General features: G+C 42.7%; 1 protein-coding gene across 1 annotated transcript; it reads right to left on the reverse strand.

Annotated features, from left to right (window-relative positions):
- Positions 1-34: 34 nt before the first annotated feature.
- LOC110071340 (RNA polymerase I-specific transcription initiation factor RRN3) lies at positions 35-18116 on the reverse strand. The gene is given in 18 exon segments (XM_078381262.1): positions 35-447; positions 1030-1117; positions 1441-1593; positions 4502-4610; positions 6004-6159; positions 6162-6178; positions 6746-6876; positions 7350-7480; positions 8798-8915; positions 9970-10050; positions 10307-10405; positions 13366-13435; positions 14001-14064; positions 14493-14549; positions 16984-17113; positions 17212-17301; positions 17543-17599; positions 17984-18116. Coding segments are annotated over 18 exon segments (1851 nt in total). The 5' UTR covers positions 18077-18116; the 3' UTR covers positions 35-240.
- Positions 18117-18429: the final 313 nt, after the last annotated feature.

Consider the following 18429-nt stretch of genomic DNA (forward strand, 5'->3'; position numbering starts at 1 on the left):
CTAGGGTTGTTTGGAATTAGCAAAGCTAGCAGAGTTTTCTGGCTCACAGCCCTGATATGTTTAATATATTAGATGTGCTAATACACATTAAAACATAGAAGACATTACTTCTGAATATGGTACAAAACCATCAAGTATGAGACACAGTCTCTTCGTAAGATGCAGTCTGTAAAAATTATAGCTACATCTTCCAACTCTCACACGATCAAGTTTCTTTTAAAACCAACAGTTCAGAAACTGTTAAAAAAGGTCTCTCTGTAGAAATGGCGGCTGCACAATGTCTTTGTCTGTCTGTTCTTGAGAGACCTGGGCAGTTACTGGTGGAGATCCTATGCATGCTCCTGGGCTTTGAAGACTGGAGTCGAAGGAACTGGGCATCATGCCCAGCATGCCCTCATTCTGTGGAGTTTCGCCTTTCAAGAAGTCATCTTCCTCTTCACCTCTGTCCTGCACAAAACAAAAATTGCAAGCCTAAAACTAACTCCATCCACTATTTGGCTTCCCACAACTTCCATTAGCCTCTGAGCTTCCCCACCCGACGGTGTCACCTTCCCCATAACAACATCTTTTGGTGGCTTCCCAGCATTTGCACATCCCCACCCCTACCCCAAATAAATCTAAATGGTTCAAATTGCCTCTCCCTAAGCTTAGTGCTAAGAGCATGCTGGTGTTTCTGGTCCAACCTTTTTGGCCTTTGGGCCCTTCCACCGTTGAAATTGACGGTGTGGAATAATGTATCTGAAGGCTGAAAAATGTCCCCTCCTTTGACCCAGAGGAGGCTTCTGCTGCTGCTTCCTGTGTTTTTTTATAACTACAACACCCATCATGCTTTATAACTAACCATGCTGGCTGCGACTGATGATAGCTCTATTGTATCTGGTGTTTTAAGAACACCAGGCAGAAGATTGATACTGCACTGATTTTTACATAAGGCTTTGTATAAGAATAAGAACAAGGATCCTTCAGAAATAGTAGCACTGTTGCACCAGGGCTAGAAAGAGGTCTCGGTGTCAGCATGATTCTACTCACCTCATTAGTTATGTCTGCCTCCTCTTTGAGGTCCTGGGCACTCTGCTCTTCCCAAAACTGATACAAAGAGTCAATTGTGTTCTTTGATCTACAAAACACATTTCAATGTTGTGTAAGAGTTTGAACAAAAGGAAAAAAATGTGATACACAACGAGAAACAGGGGCAATTCTAGTATTTTCCAGCTTAAAAGAACTTTGATGGTGAGCAGAAATGTACACAAACATATTTTAACCGTAAACTCTCCACATGACAGTCACCATACCGTTAAAATGTCACCATCCACAAACAAGGAGTTTCAAACAAGCAGACCACCAAACAAGCAGACTCGGGCTGAAAATAAGTAAGTTGCACTTCAGCAGAACTCTAAAGCAAAGAAAGAGAAGATGTTTCCTCCCTCTGGAAAGAGATACCTTTTCAAAATGTAAGGATCAAAAGGGAAAAAACTGTCAAGGGGGTTTGTAGATGTTTCTATGGAGTCACCCCCACAGCTGCTTCGTACGACTGGCAAAACTTGTCTCCTGTTCCTCTCAATGATGGTGTCGCAGAAGGCGACCTGGTACTTCCTGGAAGCAAACCAGAAAGATCAGTCAAAGTTTCTTCTTTAAAAGGAGATAAAGAAGGCAAGACGTATAGTCCAGAGAGGGGAAAACCTCTGGCCTTCTAGATAATGCTTGACAGCAACTCCCATTCATTTCTGCCAGCAAAGTGACTGGTCAGGAGACACCAGGAGGGAAGGCAAAGGCTCCTCCATGGGCTCAGCTGGGGCTAACTCATATTTCGATCCTCCCCACCTAGAACTCTTTCTTGCTGTTCACCTTCACTGTGTATCACAGAAGAGTTGTACAGTATCTTAAACCTTTTGTCATCACTTTTCCCCATTCCTTTTGTGGTAGTTCTTTTTACCTTTACTCTAAATTAGTGGTGGAGAACATGTAGCCCTCTTGATGTTACAAGCCTGCAACTCCCATCCTTCCAACCTCTGGAAGGCCATGAATTTCCCCACCACTGCGTGCCTATCCCTAGACACTGAAGCCAGTGGTAAACTGCAAGCCAAGAACATCTGGAAGGCCACACGTTCTGAATTGTGAATTGCCTTGAACACTTGAGCAGAAAGGCACAACAGGAATGAAAATACATTTACAGTTTGTTTCTCATTTTATAAAAGAGCCACTTTTAAGGGAATTAATCTTCTTACACATCATTATTAGCCTTGGTTCACTCTATTCTGGTTTAGCTCTAGTGATGGCACTATATTACATACCTCCACAATACAGGTACTGTGCTGAAACATTCCATCCAGATTTTTTAATAATACAATTATGGGCTAGTTAAAGCCATCTTAGAAACAAAAAACATGCTTGCCTTCCTGGTGAAATGCTGAAGCCCCTTTTGCACTGGTATGTGTGTGATCTATCTATCTATCTATCTATCTATCTATCTATCTATCTATCTATCTATCTATCTATCTATCTATCTATCTATCTATCTATCTATCTATCTATCTATCTATCTATCTATCTATCTATCTATCTATCTATCTATCTATCTATCTATCTATCTATCTATCTATCTGCCTGCCTGCCTGCCTGCCTGCCTGCCTGCCTGCCTGCCTGCCTGCCTGCCTGCCTGCCTGCCTGCCTGCCTGCCTGTCTACCTACCTAATCTATCTAATCTATTTTATTTAACGTACAGTGGTGCCTCCCCTTCATGGATTGCTGCCTTGTTGTGGCGAAGGGGCTTGAGTAACTCAGAGAAGCTATGGGCAAGATGGACAGGACATAGTGGAGAGTTCCGACTAAACGCAATCCACCTGGAGTAGGAATTGGCAATGCCACTCCAGTATCTTTGCCAAGAACGCCCCATGATCAGAAACAAAAGGCTAAAAGATATGACGCTGGAAGATGGGCCCCTCAGGTCAGAAGGTGTCCAACATGTTACTCAGGAAGAGCGGAGGACAAGTACAAGTAACTCCAGAGGTAATGAAGTGGTTGGGCCAAAGCCGAAAGGACACTCAGCTGTGAACGTGCCTGGAAGTGAAAGGAAAGTCCAATGCTGCAAAGACAGTGTCTGCGAAGCTACCAACATGAATTTGACACAACTCCGGGAGGCAGTGGAAGATAGGAGGTCCTGGTGTGCTCTGGTCCATGGGGTCACGAAGAGTCGGACACGACTAAACGAACGAACAGTGGTGCCTCGCTTTACGATCGCTCTGTTTAACAACGAAACTGCATTACGAACTTTTTGTGATCATTTTACGATGTTTCCTATGGGGGAGTTTTGCTTTGTGATGATCGGTTCCCTGCTTCGGGAACTGATTCTTCGCAAAACAATGATTTTCGGACAGCTGATTGGCGGTTTCAAAATGGCCACCGGGTAAACAAAATGGCTCCCCGCTGTTTTCTGGGACGGATTCCTCACTGCACAGGCAGCGAAAATGGCTGCTCCTATGGAGGATCTTCTCTGGACGGTGAGTTTCCAGCCCATCGGAACGCATTAAACGTCTATAGGGACATGGTGGCGCTGCGGGCTAAACCGCAGAAGCCTGTGCTGCAGGGTCAGAACACCAGCAGTCGTAAGATCGAATCCACGCGACGGAGTGAGCGCCCGTCACTTGTCCCAGCTCCTGCCAACCTAGCAGTTCGAAAGCATGCAAATGCAAGTAGATAAATAGGGACCACATCGGTGGGAAGGTAACAGCGTTCCGTGTCTAATTTATTTATTTATTTATTTATTTATTTATTTATTTTATTTATATCCCGCCTATCTAGTCGCGAAGACTACTCTAGGCGGCTTACAACAACGTTAAAATACAATAAAAATAAACAACAAATACAAAAACAGGTAAAAGAAAAAAGACAATAAAGAGATAAGAAAATCAAAAAATAGTCTTATGAGAAGGCCTGCCGAAACATCCAGGTCTTTAATAGATTCTTGAAAGTGCCCAGCGAGGGAGCTCCGCGAATGTCAGGAGGTAAGTTATTCCACAGGCGAGGAGCCACCGCCGAGAAGGCCCTATTTCTTGTTTTCTCTTTCCGGGCCTCCCTCGGGGTTAGGCTCCTCAGCCTCACCTCCTGGCTCGCCCGTGTGACCCGGGTAGAACTTGGTGGGAGTAGGCGTTCCGCCAGGTACTGGCCATGTGAACACGGAAGATTGTCTTCGGACAAACGCTGGCTCTATGGCTTGGAAACGGGGATGAGCACCACCCCCTAGAGTCGAACACGACTGGACAAAAATTGTCAAGGGGAATCTTTACCTTTACCTTATGGGCTTTTAAATTGTGCTTTACAACGCTGTTGTTCTACAGCGATTTCGCTGGAAACTCACTAGGGAAGTGGAAGTGTTAAAATCACTCCTTAAGCCCTATCAGGGTCGCCGTAAGCTGATTCTGACTTGATGACAAACATAACATAAATAATAACTATTAAATATAAATATCTGAAACTCTCAAGAGAGAGAGAAAAAGACACTTACCTGGTGAGGGATGCAAAGAAACTTACAATGGAAGGCAAACACACCTTCAGGGGGTTCAGCTGAGACATAACAATGCGTCCAAAGTTTAAGTTCTGCAGGAATGCCAAACCTTCAAAACAAAATAGATTTATAGCACTCAGTGTTTTGAAAGGTGTTTTCTTCATCTGAAGGAGTGCTCATATTTATTTATGAAAATAAAGATAAAATGTAAGATTGTTCCAGATGCCACAAGAGATCATCTGCATCCAGCACTAAGGCTTTCTGGTACAGAAATTATGCACTCTACTGAGAGCACACTTTTGTATGCATTGAAAGTGTATTGTTTGAAACTGACCATAAGGTTGATGTTATGAAGTGGGCCCATATGAAGCAGAGAAATTATCTCTTTCACCAGACTAACTGCAGTTTAAAAGAGAGAAATTCCAGTTGATGTTTATTTTTTTATCTCTCACCATCTTGCATTTCTAAAGAAAAATATTCAGAAAAGACATATTCTAAATGCTTTTAAAGCTCGGTGCTCATTTTGCCCAATCTCAATTCAAAATAAAGAGATATAATCAATAAAAGAACACAGAATGAAAATGGTGATTCAAGTACCAGCTAGATTGGATTGAGTCCAGGCGCTTTCAGAAATCTTATTGTCAATCAACAATGCTTATGGCTGGATCAGATAATTGAAATCGTTGAATAATATGGGCATGTACTCATAGAAGGAATAATAACAACGATCAGGCACACCCAGAGGTACATAATGAAGCAGTGGGAGAAGAAATATCTAGAGATGTACCTGCTCACACAACAAGCCTGGTTAGATCTGCCAAGTCTGTGTACTGTTCCTGCAATATGGCTAGAGAAGAAGTCTGGGTGCTGTGCCGCTAGCTTTGAAGGTCAAAAATGATCATGGCCCTTGGTTATGCACTCCTGCCATAAATCAAAAAGCCTGCACAGAAGAAATAACCCTGCAGCCTTCTGCATTCAAGGAACATCCCAAGAGGTATGTCACTCTTGTTTCCTCCCCCATATAAACTGAACACCATCCAAAGGTCTGAGAGGGTACGGTCACAGGGCAAGAGTAGGGAATGTGTGAACCTCCAGATAGTGCACCGTTGCAACTCCCCAAGTCTTATCCTACTGGCCCTGCTGGAGCCCAGCAGAATTGAGAGCGTCAAATATTCCCCACCCCTACGAGTACAATGAGAAGCTAAAGGAACAGTGTTGGTACCTCCTTTATCCCACCAGATGTTCTAAGCTTCCTTTCCCAGAAGCCTCTGGCCAACAATTAGGGATCTGGGGCAGTGGTGGAGTTCCAAAACATCTGGAAGGCCAACATCTGACAACCACCACTAGAGAGAATGGTGCTTGAGACACATCAGTGTCTCAAGCCATGACCCATACAGCTGCTTCCAGGAATCAACTGGGTCTAATGTTTGTCCTAAAGATGATTCTCAGATTAAGACCACTAACCACATAGGTCTTTATCAAAAATGTTTTATCATGCTTGCCTTTCTTTAGGTTCCCATCCAAGATCTGCTGGTGGCGAAAGATGACCACATAAAACACAGCCTGGCAGGTGGCATAGAAGGGGCCGTGAACAGCAACATCACACAATGCTTTGGGCCCTGTGCCCTGGCTATCGATGTACATGTGCAGCCAGTTGAAAGGCAGGCTTTCACGGTACTGCAATGGCAAAAAAGCTTGATAAAGTCCCTTCATGCAGGATCTTATTATTCATTCATTTGATTTTTATCCCATTCTGCTCTCAAGGCTGGGACTCAAAGCATCTCAGAATATCGCAAAACAGGTATAAACAAAAACACAAGAAACTATTACATTGACACATACTTAAACAAGTAACAATGTTAAATGACTATTGAATTAAGAAGGGTTTTGAAAAGAAGCTGATAAAAAAAGAACAGCCACCCATTCAAAAAAAGTGCCTTCTCTAGAAGCCATCAACCACCCAATCTTCACCTGAAGAGAAAGGTCTTTGCCTGTTGCCAGAAGCACCACACAAGCATTTAACAGTTCGGGGCCAGATCTTCAAGTAGTTATATATTTGTGGATTACATAATCTCCCCCAAATAATTGAAAAGTACATTTTCAAACTCTGTCCAAGGTAAAAAGGTCCTTTGGTACCCCAGTGTATTTTTTTGCCTCTACCATTCTCTTCAGTTCTATATTTCTAGGCTTACACAGCACATTAGTCTGTTTCTTGTTTGAAAAGAACTCTGGCCGGCTACTTACACAACTGGAATAAACTTTGCCCGTGCCAAAAAGCTGCCAGTGTAATTGGCCGCAGCCTGCCTGATCACAGCAGGGGTATTTGGACCCTGAAGCTTTTTCCAGAGGTGCTCCACAAAGGCTTCTGCGATTGCCTGCAAGACACAGAGGATGCACAGAACATAGGATGCTGGCCTTGCTACCTGGAGGGACCTTGCCTGCCAGCACGGACCACTTGTTAGATCAGGGATCGGGGAATTATATGCAGAGAATCACAGGTAAGGAATCTGAAGCCCTGGGGTTAAACCTAGCTGTCCAGGAATCCCCTCGGGAAGGCCACACTGCCTTACAATGACAACGTCATTTGAGGGCAATATCACCTTTCCCGAGGAATAAAACAATAGGAATAAAATTGTTAAAATCGTTTCGGTTATAATGCTAAGAGAATATTGGCATCACTTTCCCCCCATTTCAACATGTTGAAATGCTTTCCTTAAGGCTCAGTTACTGGGAAAGTGGGGAGGAAATGAGGCATGTAACCTGCCTTGAGCTCACAGCAGGAAAGATGAGACACAAACAGCACTAGTCAATAAAGAAAAGTAACTAGCAGAACTTGGACTCTACACACCAGTTTGAAGCTACACAGATAGAACATGATGTATTGTACATGACATGATCCATGAATTGGTAAAATCAGCTTATCAAATACAGCCACCAGATCACGGTACAAGTCCTTGGTACTGGCAATATCAAGCTTCCCTAGGGATAAAAGAGTAGGAATAAAATTGTTAACACTGTTTTGGCAACTATGCTAAGAGAACATACATATTTCCCACAATATTGCTGTTAATTAAAATTTTCCCAATACATTTCACAACGGTTTGTTTGGCCGTGTTCTGGAGGTTTGTCTTCTTGAAGATGCCGGCCACAGAGACTGGCGAAACGTTAGGAAGAAAAACCTCCAGAACATGTCCAAACCGTCCAAAAAACCTACAACAACCATCGGTTCCCAGCCATGAAAGCCTTCAAGAATGCATTGTTCTCCTTTTGTTTAATATTTCTTTTAGGTAGGGAGTGTTCAATAGAGTCCAGGGCCCACAAAACAGGCGGAGGGGCATATGTAACCTGCATATTCCATGGCACTGCTTTAATAAAGCAAAATGTGAAAATAATCCATATTGGTTTAATAAACCAAAATGTGAAAAAACTACCTACCCAAATTTGCAACCCATCTATCACCCCCTTTTCACAATCCAGAAAATAAAAACTGGTAGTGATATCAGATTCACAGACCTGATCTACTACTCTAATTATGAAAAGACTGTTAAAACAGCAACAAATCTACACAGTGAGGGCAAATTTCACTTTTTTCTTGCTATAATTTCCTTTTACCCCCAGTCTCACTTCCCATACTATTCTGAAGGGTCCCCAAACATTCCAAAGTGGATATTTACAGGGAGAAAGTCAGGGTGCAAATAAATAAAAGAAAAATAATAATCCAGAAAAAGGGAGGGGGAATAGCAGGCGGAATTGGTGAAAAAGCACCTCTCGGTTCTATTGCCTGGGAGAGTGTTTCAATTATTCAGGTCCACTTTGGGATTCTATCTATAAATCTAGGCTGGGGCAATATGGTGCCCCCAGATTCAAAGCTTAGAAATGAGTCAGTTTTGGGATTATTAACTCTCAGAATGCGCTAGGCAACATGGCCACTTCTGCTAGTCATCAAAGTATTTTTGGAGTGGACTACGAACTCCTCCAATCCTAAAGTACTGGCCATGTTGTCTGAGGCATGTGGAAGTCATCATTCCAGGCATTTGGAGGGCACCAAGTCGTTGATCCTGCACCAATTTTGCTAACAGCAAATCGTCTCTGTCATCACATTCCGTAAGCTTCAGTACAAGTATGTCAGAAGAGGAGGGGAAGCAAAGTTTACTTTTCTCCCAGGTGACTTTTCAGAAAACTGCCAGCAAGCTCCTCCTCTACACTACAGATTACATCCAATGAGCTGCACTGCTTCCTCATTAGCAGCCCATATTGTCGCAATTATCATTGTGCAAACGGCACAAATGATCTTACCATTAACGTGACAGATGTCCTCAATATATGAAAACAATACGATCATCAAGATATCTAGGCGTTCTGCAATTGGATGAACCATTGTATCATTCTTTCCTGGGTTTTCTCCGTCTTCATCCTGTTTAAATTAAGTCCTGGTTAGAGCTGTGGTTTAAATCTTTTTGCCATCCAGATGTTTTGGACTTCCACTTCCCAAAGTCTTGAACATATCCATGGGCTTTTGGCAACAGAGGCCCAAAATATCTGTTACGGAACTTTTGCCAGGCTTCTTTAACTGAGTGACGCCACTCCACTCACTAGTATTTTCAGCCCAAGCAGCCAAGATAAAAACGGACAGTGGGTTGCTTCAGATATCATATGAAACAATTGCTCTGCCCCCCACCCACCCCTTTGCTTGATTACTAACTACTGTCTTTAAACAAACTGCTGTTTGGTTACTTTGAAGCCAGTAAGTTATATGGTTTGGAAGTACTCCAGTTTTGCAGCGTCACTAATGTGTGAGCCTCAAGCTGGCACCAAAACAAGACAGTACTATGATGCAAAAAATGTTCAAGAGAGAATCGAAGCTCAAATAAAATGACAAAATACTACATATAATATTTGTATAACCTGCCACAGCTAATTGGAGCTAACTGACAAGGTCCCGAGGCACATCTTGCTTGCATAATTAGGTACTTAACCAGACATGCAAGCAAGAAATCTGAGTACCTTGTTAATTAGCAGTGGCAAGTTATGCAAATCCTTCATGGAAAGAAAGAGGATCCTGACCAATATTTAATACTTGGTAGTAATAAGTTCGCCTTTACCACTGGCTGCTCTGGTCTAATTTCAACACAGGCAACTGCATGCTTTTTAAAACAGCGTTTTCCAGAAAGTATTCAGCTACACATGGCTATTCATACAACACTGAAGTAATAGAAGAAGAGCTATCTATATTTTTTAGGCACCAAACTAACAAGCCTTCCTTCTTGATAAGATTAAAAGTCTTCTACAATTAAAGGTTTATGGGCTAAGTCCAACTGTTAGTCCCAACTAGACCAGATGCCCCGAATGAATTCCACCTGTTCAGTGAATGCCTACAAACGCCTGACGGACTGGCTGACTCTACAGACCAACAACTGGACTTAGCCCTACCTTTATTTCCAGAGACGACATTGACCAAGCAAACGTACCAGGTCAAAGAGTCCTTCCTCAGCAGTCTCCTCACTCTCCATCTCTTCAGCAGCTTCAATTTCTTTTCTTGGGGCACTCACCTGTGGCAAGGAAGCAGTGCAACAAAAGCAAGGCATTGATTCAGTCTGAGACGGGCAACCTGGTGCCCTCCAGACAGATCGCAACACCCCAAATCCTTGAGCACTGGCTGTATAATGGCTGGGCTTTGGGAGAATTGAAATCAATATATCCAGATTTGTACTATGACGGAGAATTTCTTTATATGAAAATGTATACTAAACAAGTGAGATAAAGAAATATTTTATCCAAGAGCAACTTACCACACCCTATACTTACATCAATCTTTAGCAGCCTCTCAATAACCAGCTCCAAAATGTCACGTCTCAGGGTTGGGATGTACGCACTAATTCGCAGCATGTTGTGGACGTAGCATTGCTATAACAAGGTATTCGTACAAATGTTACAAATGAACGAGGAAGAAAACCCCCACATGTTATCCTCACAATAACAAATCAAATACTGGTGTTACAGTGCTTCCCTTTGTGAGGCCAGATATTTCTCTGCTCTGCTTGCCCTTCCCCCATCACCTGATCATTTGTCAAAAACATTCTGGCTCGCCCTCAGCTGGCCTTCCCAGTTACATCCGAACTGGATAATTCATATAATTATCAAACTCTCTGCCAATGCAGGAATTCTTGTTCAATTTTCATTCAATTGCTAGGAAAATAAGTCGGGATTTGACAGGACAGTGAAACTGGGGAGGAGAATGCCTGGATTATGCTATTTGCTCTTGTTTTGTTAATTGCAGTTTGTGGCGAACACCTTAAGTTATGTGTTGTAAATTATGTATTATTCATGAGTCATATGCTAATGTGGATAAGAGGCGGGGCCGAAAGAGATGTTAAAAGGCGGGGCCTGAAAGGGAGAGAGTCAGAGGAGTCTGTGTTATGGATCTGAGAGAGAAGGAGGGATCTGAGGAGTGATTAGTCTGAGTGAGAACTGTAGTAATTAATATAGAAGATTAATACTGACGCTTGGTGAAACTGAAATAATATGGTTATGAATTATCCTAGAAATCATCCGTAATCAATAAACCTGTTCTATTAAAAAGTCAGTACTGAATGGACCTTCGTCTTTCCTAAGTGCGTTTATAAGGAGATCAACTGGTGGCAGTGTGTCAAGAGGTTTTGGTTTGCCTTTGTGAGCTCTGTGTTTGGGGAGAAAACAGGGGACATGAGGGCGAACGTCACACAGTTCAACTGCACAGAACCATTTAAGTAAAGGACATCTGGTGTGATTTTCCTAATTGGCCTATGCCTCAGAAATAGATAACATGTTAGTTCCACGAATCCGATACTTGCATTCCGAAATAGAATTACAGTGGTGCCTCATATAACGAGCGCCCCGTTTAACGAAGAAATCGCATAGCGATGGCTTTTTTGCCATCGCTTTTGCGATCGCACTACGATCTTGCCTATGGGGAAAAATCGCTTTGCAATTTTTCCCCATAGGCACCATTTTCCCCCAGCTGAGCGGCGGGAGCTTTGAAGCCCCGCCGCTCAGCTGGGGGAAAATGTCGGCAGTGGGCTGCGGCCTCGGAAGGACCCCGAAGCCACTGTCCCCTGCCGACAATTCCCTTCCGAGCTCTCAAAGGGCCCCCTCCGATATTGGAGAAAGCCCTTTGAGAGCTCGGAAGGCTCTCAGCGGCAGCAGGGGAAGGGTACGGGGGTGTTGAAGGCTTCCAGGCCTTTGCCTGGAAGCCTTCCGGACACCGACCCACCTGGTCCCCACCGCCGGCAGCCTCCCCGCGCCGCCTTCCCCGTCCGTTCTCGGACTTCTGGAAGTCCGAGAACGGCTGGGGAAAGCGGCGCGGGGAGGCTTCAAGCATCGGGGACAGGGTGGGGGGGATCGGGAACGCTTCAAGCCTTCCTGATCCCCACCCCCACCCTGTCTCCGATGCCGGTAGCCTCCCCGCGCCGCCTCCCCAGGCCATTCTCGGACACTTAGGTGTCCGAGAACGGCCAGGGTAGGCAGCGCAAGGAGGCTTTAAGCATCGGGGACAGGGTGGGGGGGATCGGGAAGGCTTGAAGCGTTCCCGATCCCTCCCCACCCTGTCCCCGATGCTTGAAGCCTCCCCGCGCCGCTTTCCCCAGCCGTTCTCGGACTTTCAGAAGTCCAAAAACGGCCTGGGTAGGTGGCGTGGGGAGGCTTCAAGCGGCGGCTGCAGGGTGGGGGGGTGTCCACACCCAGCCTCCCCCCACGGCTTGGATCCAAGCCGTGGGGGGAGGCTGGGAGGGTGGTGGGATTGGGATGCCTTTCAGCGGATTAACCGGTTTTCAATGCATTCCTATGGGAAATGGTGCTTCACATAACGATGTTTTCACATAACGTTTTTTTTTCCAGAACCAATTAACATCGTTATGCGAGGCACCACTGTACGTGATTCAGAGATGCCAGAGTAGTAAATGCCAAGCCCATGGAACTACCACCTGAAGCAGAGCTTTTTCAGTATTGGCATCTGACTTCTGAAATTCCCTTCTATTAGAAACCCTTTTGTCTTTCAGGTGCCAATTTAAAACAACTATTTGTATAAATTTTAGTTATACAAGTTAGTTATTATTTTACTGTTGCTTGGCTATATTGTTTCATTGTATTTAAGCAGACATTTGTAATACAGTGGTGCCCCGCATAGCGACAATAATCCGTGCAGCAAAAATCGCTGCAAAGCGATTTTGTCACTATGGGATTTTAAAAAGCCCATAGGAATGCATTGAAACCCCTTCCTATGGGCTTAAAACTCACCTTTAAGCGAAAATCCTGCATACAGCCACCATTTTCGCTGCCCGGTAAGCGAGGAATCCGGGCGAAAACACAGCGGGCAGCCTTTTTTTTTACCTGCCGGCCATTTTGGAACAGCCGATCAGCTGTTGGAAAATCATCGCTATGCGATGATCGGTATGTGAAACAGGGTACCGATCATCGCAAAGCGATTTTTTCCTATCTAAACCATTGCAATGCGATCGCAAAAGCGATTGCAAAAATATCGTCGCTATGCAGGGCGCCCGTTAAGCGACGCACCACTGTATTAGGTATTTGTGATTTTCAACTACAGTATTTTAAGCAGATTGTTAGCTATTCTAAGATCTCATGACAATGGAAATCAAACAAATATAAAATGATAAAAATATTTTTAAAAATAGACACAAAATGCTTGAAAAAACAAACAAAGTGCTGCCTTCTGTTTCCATCCATTGTTTCAAAGCCATCAAGCTCTGCTGCCACATCATTTCTATTACTTTAATTTCAAGGAGGTATCCAAAGATTTCAGTGACAACACTACCAGAACCACATATACAGAAGAAATAAACTTCATTTTAATAAATCTGACTGCTTACCAGAGTTCGTTCTGATTTATTAACAAAGGGAAATTTTTCAACAAGCACTGGCATGAGAAACTGTGGCGTTCTGCAATACAAAGCAAAGGGAAAGAATTGAATTATTTTGCACTTTTGCGAAACTGGGGTGGGTGGGGAGCAACACGCTTTAGATACAGTTTTGGATACTGTATCCGTTTTGGATACAGGAACAACAACACTCACATGGAAAATAAAGAAGGGAGAATAATAAGGGAGATTTAACCTAATAAAAATTCTGCACCACTGTTGGACTTCATTCTAAAGAAAGGGAGTATAAACGCAGAATCATTTCTCTAAACTCTGGTCTACAAGAAACTAAAATAGTCACAAAATACAGTATTTTAGGGAACACTGTTTCTTCAAGTGTACTCATAAGAACCAGAACTCCTGGATAGCTCAGTATTTGGTTGTGAAGCCAGAAGTTGGGAGTTCAAATCCCCTCTTGTGCCTCCTTGACAGGGGCTGGACTTGATGATCCACAGGGTCCCTTTCAGATCTGCAGTTCTAAGACTATTATAAGTTCTCCTAAATGGGCTTTAGTTTGAACTTATAAGCAGGTGGGAAAGGACACACATATAACATGGGAAATACCCAGTACAAAATTTGGTACTTACAATGGGACATCTTTTACTATTGTCTGTAATGCTCTGTGGCAGGTGTTGAAACTTTCAGGGACATCTGCAAGAAAATAATCAAGTCAAGAAGATTTACTTACACTTGACATTTCACCGATAGATTCCTCTAATTTCTTATCACAGACAACTTTTCTATTACCTTTAACATATTTGAGTAGTATTGGCCAAAAGCTCTGATGGCTATAGAAAGGAATTAGATAAAATTCATGAAGGACATAGTGATCAATGGCTCTCAGTCATACTGGCTGTATGGTATTTCAGGTCATAAATATTTGAAGAAACTATGCTTCACAGTTGTAAACAAAGCTATACTTAAACAGAAGAAACAGAAGCACTAGGATGGGCAGTCAGTGGCGCTGCAGAGGATGTTGTACTACAAACCCAATCAGGCATAACGAGATCAAATAAAAGTATCATGCACCAGAGACAAATAGTTCTATTATTTGAAAAGTATATGAAATTTCTACTCACTTTCATCATCATCTGAATCAGAGATCTCCACATTATTTTCTCGTATGGTTATCCGAGCTAGGTAGACATAGGGTTATTCTGTTATTACATTATGTACCACTTAATGTGAGATCTTCATTGCCAAGTTAGGTTCAAAATGATAATGACATTGAATGTATGTTATTAAATCACACATCTATAATTACACTATGCTGTATGTAACTGCTATATATATATTAACAGATGGTAGTTTTTGTTTCTTATTCTATTATTGTAGACTCCTTTCAGCCGAACAGTCTTTCAGGAAGGGACTACTTTTTCTCCTGAAGACACACTTAGTTAATCTTTAACTCCTGAACTCCAGCAGACAGGTCTGAAGTTGGGTTATAAATACCAGGTCCAGTCCAGGATCTGCCTCCTGCTGCTGCTGCTGCAGAGGTTCATAGATGGTGCCCCCCCTGAGTCACCCAGAGCTGTTCACTCCTCCTCCACCACCCAAACTCACACCCCTCAGCACGATCGCCAGACGGTTTGCGGAGTTTTTCCAAAGAGCTTCCTTGCCAAAGAGGGCAAGGAAGCTTCTTCCATCTGCATCCAATTCTGTGTCTAAATCTGCATCCAATTCACCACAGGCATCATCATCCATGTTCACGACAACTAGTATATGCTCCCTTTCTGGTTAAAATGCTGCAGCCAATTATTGTTAAAACACCCACTGAGTGTTCAAAAGACATCTCCCCGGGCCAGCCCAAAACACTTTGCTGCCTCAGCAACAACCACCCACACCCAACTCAGTCAAGGTATACAGTGGCAGAAAATTATCTCAGTTAGATTATTATATTTTGGCAAATGAAGTAGAAAACTTTGCAAGCATATTACCCCTTCCCCGGCAAGAAAAACGGAACAACAAATGAAACAGCTAAAATTCTGCTGCCCTTTCATGATACCTGTTGTTTGAAGCTGTCACCTGAACCTACCCTAGGCTGTATAACTTCTATACCTGACAAAATTGGAACTATGTGTCAAGTTGACACAAGGGCTTTTATACTTCTATCACCACTTGCAGAACAGAATGTGCAATACAGTAGATGTCGTATTTATTTCAGCACAGACCACAGACCTCTTTAAACGTACACCGTTTGGAATGCCGGGCCAGAAAGATTCCATGTCCATTTGTTGCTTCGAAATCCTCTGTGTCTCCATGAAGTTTCATGGCAAAGAGCTGACTGAATAGTCCAAAAGCTATTTATACCGTTTTTATGATTGCTTGCTACCTTCGGAAAATGACTATTCATGCGTTGACAAATATATTTATATCAGAAACCACAATCTGAAAGGTTTTCAACAGAACATTCCGTCTGTTTCACTTAGATCAAACTATATTATGCCAACTTTAACTTTCTGCCCATTTATCATGAAAGGGGCTACAGCAAGCTTTAGACTCAAGCACTCCTCACTTTCTTCTCTTCCTCATGCATGATCAATATGACACACAGAGTTTTAGCTGTTTTCTGGAAATGCTGGCCTGCAGTATTATTTGGACAAGGGGTTGCAACAATGTTCAATTTCAAAGCAAATAGCTTTATTTACCAAAATTCTATAGCATTCAAGGAGGTGAACAATAATATCAAAAATAAAATAGAAGTACCCTTAAAACCAACTAAATCTACAATTAAAACATAATAATAAAGAGATATAAACCTGTCAAACTGATTAAAAAATCTTTCAACCATAAATTTCAGGCCAAAGTTTTGTCAAAACCAAACAACTTCCTCATCTATGAAGCTTGCTGATGACACAATATGTAACCATGTTTTTGCATGATACAACAAACCATGTTAAAGGAACAGAGATAGCAAACGTTTCTGAAGTTGTCATGCTGGCTGTCTGGGAGGAAGAGAGAGAGAAAAGGGATAGCAAAGCCCATTACAGCTCCCTCCTGCTTATAGACAACAGTGATAACTTGGTCTTGAGGTTCAAACAATTATACAATATTTCCACTTATTCAGATAGACATCTTGGGAAAACTCAGACTGGATCCCTCCAAACACAAGCAACCACACAATAGTTCTTGTTATTACAGCCGCTGCTTCCTGGCAACATAATTTGATCAGTGGCAGCAGCAAAGCTAATTTCAATGCCAGTGCTAGCAGGAAGTGCAAAAACTGCCTTGAGAGGCTGCATGCAGTTTATGGGTTCCGTACAAGTCACATGGAAAGAAGCAGGGGCCAAGATACTTCAGTATCTAATATTAATATAATTGGAATTTTCCTCCCCTCACACTGAGCCTTCACTGGTGCCAAAAATCTACTCCAGAGGTCTTCCCAGCTTTCCAGACCAGTGTTTTAGGATGCACAGTGGAGGTGCAGTGGGAAGGGGAAATTAAGAATTCCGATGGAAGCAGATGGATCTGGAAGCAGCACGCCAGAGGACTGCAAGCCTTGGCAAGCAGGAACTGTAATAAAATTCTGGTCAAGAAGAATAGAAAATAAATAAAAGAAAAAAATCTCACGTGGTATGAAGTGTGAGACAATCATCGCAAGACATGGCCTCAAGTAAATGGTTTGCGCAGACACTAAATTGCTCAGGAAAGCCAAATACTCTTCCACTACTGCTTGGCTTTTTCTTAGCCATGACACCTTCTGCAATATTATACATATAAGATGAAGAGATCAGGGTGTGTGTTGTTCACAGACTGAATAAAAATGGTAACATCTGATGCAAAACAGCACAATCTTACCAGCAAAATGTTGACTAGCTGTTCAAAATCCTTGGTCAAATATGTCACAGATGACCGGAATTCATGCAGACAGTTAATAATCTGGTCATCCTTAAAACAGAATTAGGTTTCTTTAATAGCTGAACAAGGTAACATGACAAGGACTTGCATATTAAAAGCCTGCCTGGATCTACCTTTGAAACCACGCTTTTATAACATTTAGACCCTTCAATAATTACAAATTATATCCACTGAATAAACTCAATTTGTTCATATGTCCTACTTTTTCTTAAATGCAAGAATCACTTAATCACTGCAGAGTACTGAAGAACTATGATAGACAATGCCTTACTTTTATGTCGGGATCCAGTAGCTGATGCTTCAACAAATTAAAGTCACTCGTTTCACCCTATAACCAGAAAAACAATGAACTGCAGCCTCACATGTCACAGAAATTGATCAGAGAAGAAGACTGACAAGTATTACTACCTTTGAATAGGATAGTTATACAACATATAATTTCGACCTAATGAGATAACAACTTGAACACAACAAAACCCCTTTCCAAGATTAGTGAGATCACTCTCTTTCATTTCACTTGGTATAAATTATTGGGATATAATTGGGCTATCTACAAGATAACCTCCTGAGGCAGAGTTTTCCAGATGAAAAAAATGGTACTCTTTAAATGCAACCAAGAAATATTGCCAAACCAACATACCATTTACTCTTCTCTCTGCAAAACCCATGAACAACAATCGTTATTGTTAATAACTTTGATCATCAATGTTACCTTTTGATATTTCAGCAAGATCTCCTCCAAAGACCCACCAAACCTGACTGTCTTCCTCGGTGGTGATCTTAAGAATTCGTCTGCAGCCAGCATGTCAGAACTCCTGAACAACAAATATAAACACAAAACTAAACACACACATCATACTGTGAGCCAGGATTCTGGCACGTCTCCCTTTGCCATGAAGGAGTCATCTGCAAATAGTAGAGAATATTTACTCTTGCTTGATTTCTAAAGAGCCTTCCTAACCCTTAAGATTTCCAAGAGGAGGCCTTTCCCTTGGACCTGCTGCCACTGCAGGCGCGCCTGTCAGGAGCACGAGAGGCAGGCTTCGTGGTGGCTGTTCTTCTTCGGCTGTGGAAGGCTCTCCCTCCAGGTTGTCCCCCCTCCCTTCCTCCGACAGCTAGCAAACCCATCTCATCAGTCTGGCTTTTAAATCGCTGCAC

The sequence above is a fragment of the Pogona vitticeps genome, chromosome 13 (assembly GCF_051106095.1).
Source record: "Pogona vitticeps strain Pit_001003342236 chromosome 13, PviZW2.1, whole genome shotgun sequence".
NCBI lineage: Eukaryota > Metazoa > Chordata > Lepidosauria > Squamata > Agamidae > Pogona > Pogona vitticeps.